This window comes from Aplysia californica, unplaced genomic scaffold (genome assembly GCF_000002075.1).
Source record: "Aplysia californica isolate F4 #8 unplaced genomic scaffold, AplCal3.0 scaffold00252, whole genome shotgun sequence".
Taxonomy (NCBI): Eukaryota; Metazoa; Mollusca; class Gastropoda; order Aplysiida; family Aplysiidae; genus Aplysia; species Aplysia californica.
This window is the reverse complement of record NW_004797522.1, coordinates 92313-95906: the sequence shown is the minus strand read 5'-3', so window position 1 is coordinate 95906 and position 3594 is coordinate 92313. Positions and strand designations below refer to the sequence as shown.

The 3594-nt window shown below is 42.2% G+C and overlaps 1 protein-coding gene across 1 annotated transcript in view; it reads right to left on the bottom strand.

Annotated features, from left to right (window-relative positions):
• The window catches only part of LOC101864153 (probable phospholipid-transporting ATPase VA), a gene marked incomplete at its 3' end in the record, with an annotated part of 64863 nt that overhangs the window by 39622 nt on the left and 21647 nt on the right, over positions 1–3594 (bottom strand). Inside the window, 1 exon segment of the mRNA XM_013083745.2 lies at positions 738–948. Within this exon segment, the coding sequence (XP_012939199.2) occupies positions 738–948 (211 nt within the window).

Genomic DNA, 3594 nt, shown 5'->3' with positions numbered 1-3594 from the left:
CAGAGAGAGAGAGAGAGAGAGAGAGAGAGAGAGAGAGAGAGAGAGAGAGAGAGAGAGAGAGAGAGAGAGAGAAAAAGAGAGAGAGAGATTTGAGTTGTATTCTGAAGAGAAAAGGACAGAGAGAGAGAGAGAGAGAGGTGGAGATAGATGGAGAGTGACAAAGAGAGAGAGAGAGACAGACAGACAGACAGAGAGAGGGAGGGAGGGAGGGAGAGAGAGACAGAGACAGAGAGACAAAAAATTCATATTCATTTATATGTTTTGTTATTAATTTACGTAAGGTTGGATTTTTTTCTCAAGAGCGCACATAGCACACTACAGAGCAAAGAAGCATTTTGAATTAAGTCAGTTGTTCTAAACAGTCACCCTAACTCACCTTCGCCTATCCCAACTCACCTTCACTCCCCTCAACTCACCTTTACACACTCCAATGCACACCCCAACTCACCTCCACACTCCCCACTCCCCACCACATACCTTGAGTCACCTTCAGGCACATCGTAACTCACTTTCACACACCACAACATGCACCCTAATAAACACCCTAACACACACCCCAAAACACATTCCAACACAAACCCCTACTCACGTTCATACACCCCAACACACACCCCAACTCACTTCACACACCCCAAAACACTCCCAATTCACCTTCACCCACCTCAATTCACCTTCACACAACCCACCAACTCATCTTCACCCACCCCAACTCACCTTCACACAACCCAACAACTCACCTTCGCCACATTAGCAAACTGTTCGACGATCTGTCTCTGCTTGAGATTGCTCTCCCCGTCCAGGTTGCTGGTCTCAATGTGACAGATGCCTTGTGGGTCGCTTGACCGGAGAAACAAGATGTCTGCAGGGATGATCTCATTGCAACTCAAATGCACAAAGTCTCCAGCAAAAATGTGCGCCCACTCCCTCTTTACATAACGCTTCTCTTTCCTGTAAAGAAAAAAAAAGCATGAATATGAGGGTACTAGCTGGGTACACGTTTGATGAACAGACTTAAAAGAAAAGTCAATCATCAAGTCATTGTGGAAACAGTACGCACAGCTTGTGAACGGAAGCCTCGCTTGTTCACAATGGCATCTAAAAAGACGGATTTTCCCAAGATTAGATCAATTCGAAACTAATGAAAATATGAAAATTAAACTACAGTGACTTCAGACTCCTCAATAGAACTGTGCACCTTTTAAATGATTCTGAAGAACTGTTATTTTTTTCAAATTCGAAAGTTAAGCGGTTCAGAAGTTTTAGGCGGCCAAAGTGACCAACTTTCACAAATATAATTTAATATAATTTTTTTTTAAAGAGATTTCATTTTTGAGAAGGAACCTAAGAAGCCCCTAGAAGCCCTGCACACTGTCATATTTCTTGTTTTGTGTGTTTGCCCCCGCTTCTGAGGTGTACTCGACAGGCACTCCGTCATCACAAAACCACTAATGTTTATTTCTCAAGTACCCTTTTCCTGCAGATATCTGTCAAACTATCTTACATGTGGTTTAAAACATGCACTCGATACGACATTCGTACACTGCATTACTTGCTATCTTTATTTTTCTCTTCATATTAAAACTCTTTTCTGAAAGTAATACACAATTTCACTGTTACGTATATTTACATGTGTTTTTCCCATTCCTGCAGAGCCACAGAAAATTTCCCATTGCGGCAATAAAGTACTATCTTATCTTATCTTATTAAGAAAATAAGCGATCTTCAACGTTTTTCCTCTTTTTTCTTTTCTTTTCTTTTCCTTTTTTTTTTCAAAATGCCACGATTGCCATGACCGTAAACACTACTCCGACCATGCCCGTAGAAATCAGCCCAAGCAGCGTAGGTTATAACATCCCAGAACAAAGACGGATACTCCGCAAAACAGGCTGCCCACTCAGGAATCAAACTGGGGGGGGGGGGGTTATTGTTTTGATTTTGATTTTTTTAAATGTGCAACGGGTAAAGCTTGAACCATTACACATGGGAGGCCCCAATACGTAAAAGAGTAAAAGTAGCATCGAACAAACTGTCTTCAGATCTGTCTCCCACAACACCCCACCCCACAAACTCTCTGTCCCAACGTATCCCATTAGCTCACAAGAGTAGTAACATACAAAGAAGGGGGGGGAGATGAGGTCGACACATGTGTGACAGGAAAGAAGGAGCAGCCACACTAGAGCAGCCGTCTAACACCCACATAAAGAGGATCCGTTGTTTTTCGTTGGGTTTTTTTGGGGGGTGGGCGGTGGGGGGAGGGGGGAGTTTTAGTAAGCGTTTTACAGCACTTGCAACACAATAAGGTAATGTGCGTAACAAAGAATAGAGGTGTTACAAGAGAGAAATAAGCACAAAAAAGAAGGTGAGATGAGGACGATAGAGGACGATAGATGTTTGAAAGAAAAAAAGGAATCAACCATACCAGAACACACGCCAACCACTCACAAAGAGGATGAAAAGTTGAGATATAAATGATTGAAAAGAAAAAATGAAACACACACACATACACACACAAGCACCCCCCCCCCCCCACACACACACACACACTCACACACACGCGCGCGCGCCGACGAATGCTACTCAAACTTGACCTTAAAATGCCCAGTCTTGTCCAAGTACTTCAACCTACTGTACAACAATAACCACTAAAACCAAAACAAAGCAAACAACAACATAATTGGTAGCTCTATCGAGTTAAGTAATTAAAAAGTCGACCAAATCCGTTAAGGATACAGGCCATGACTTTTACGTAGAAGTGATGGGAGTGTGAGAGGGTCGAAGCGGAGACAACAACCAAATATAAACCATGAGTAGTTAACAAAATGGCTCATCCGTCGATGTTCGGGAAAACCACTTTATAATCGCTCTCTATCACAAAATCAATTCTCTTAATAGTAATGGTCATTCTCATTGTTGCACGACTGTATCCTCTACTAATCAGAGTGGCAATTATTATTGAAAGTGTCCCATTTCGTGTGTCATAGAGCTCGATTAATAAGTGGGTCAAAACACGGATTCTCCCAGAACATCGACGAATGAGCCATTAACTTCTTAACTACTCATCGCTTATTTCTGGTCGTTGTTTCCGCTGCCACCCACGCTGACTCTGGTGCTATCTTCAGAAAACAGAACTTTGGCCTAAAACAACAACTTTGTAACAGCATGGTATTGGGTGTTTTGCGCCACCCTGCTGATCATTTAAAAGACGGACTACTTGTCGGGCCCAACAATGATGGTTCAGGATACATCACACCAAACTGAAAAGGAAAAAAACACTTAGAGAATTGTCTTCCCTCAAAGAAAAAGAACATTATGTTGCGGTCAAGACGAATAGCCTAATTTTTCCACCATCAACGCCCGTAAACGTTGACCTAGATAGACGTATCTAACACAGACGCAGCGCCAGTCCCCACGAGATATGAACTTGACCTTGTTTACAGAAGACATTACTTCAACAACTACACGTATTATAACATAATGTAAAAACATGACTTTTTTGGGGCTTAATCTGTGTCATGTTTACGGCACAATAATTATGTCACAAAAATGTGTGACTTCAGACAATACCACTACACACTGCACGCCGAATGAATTGGG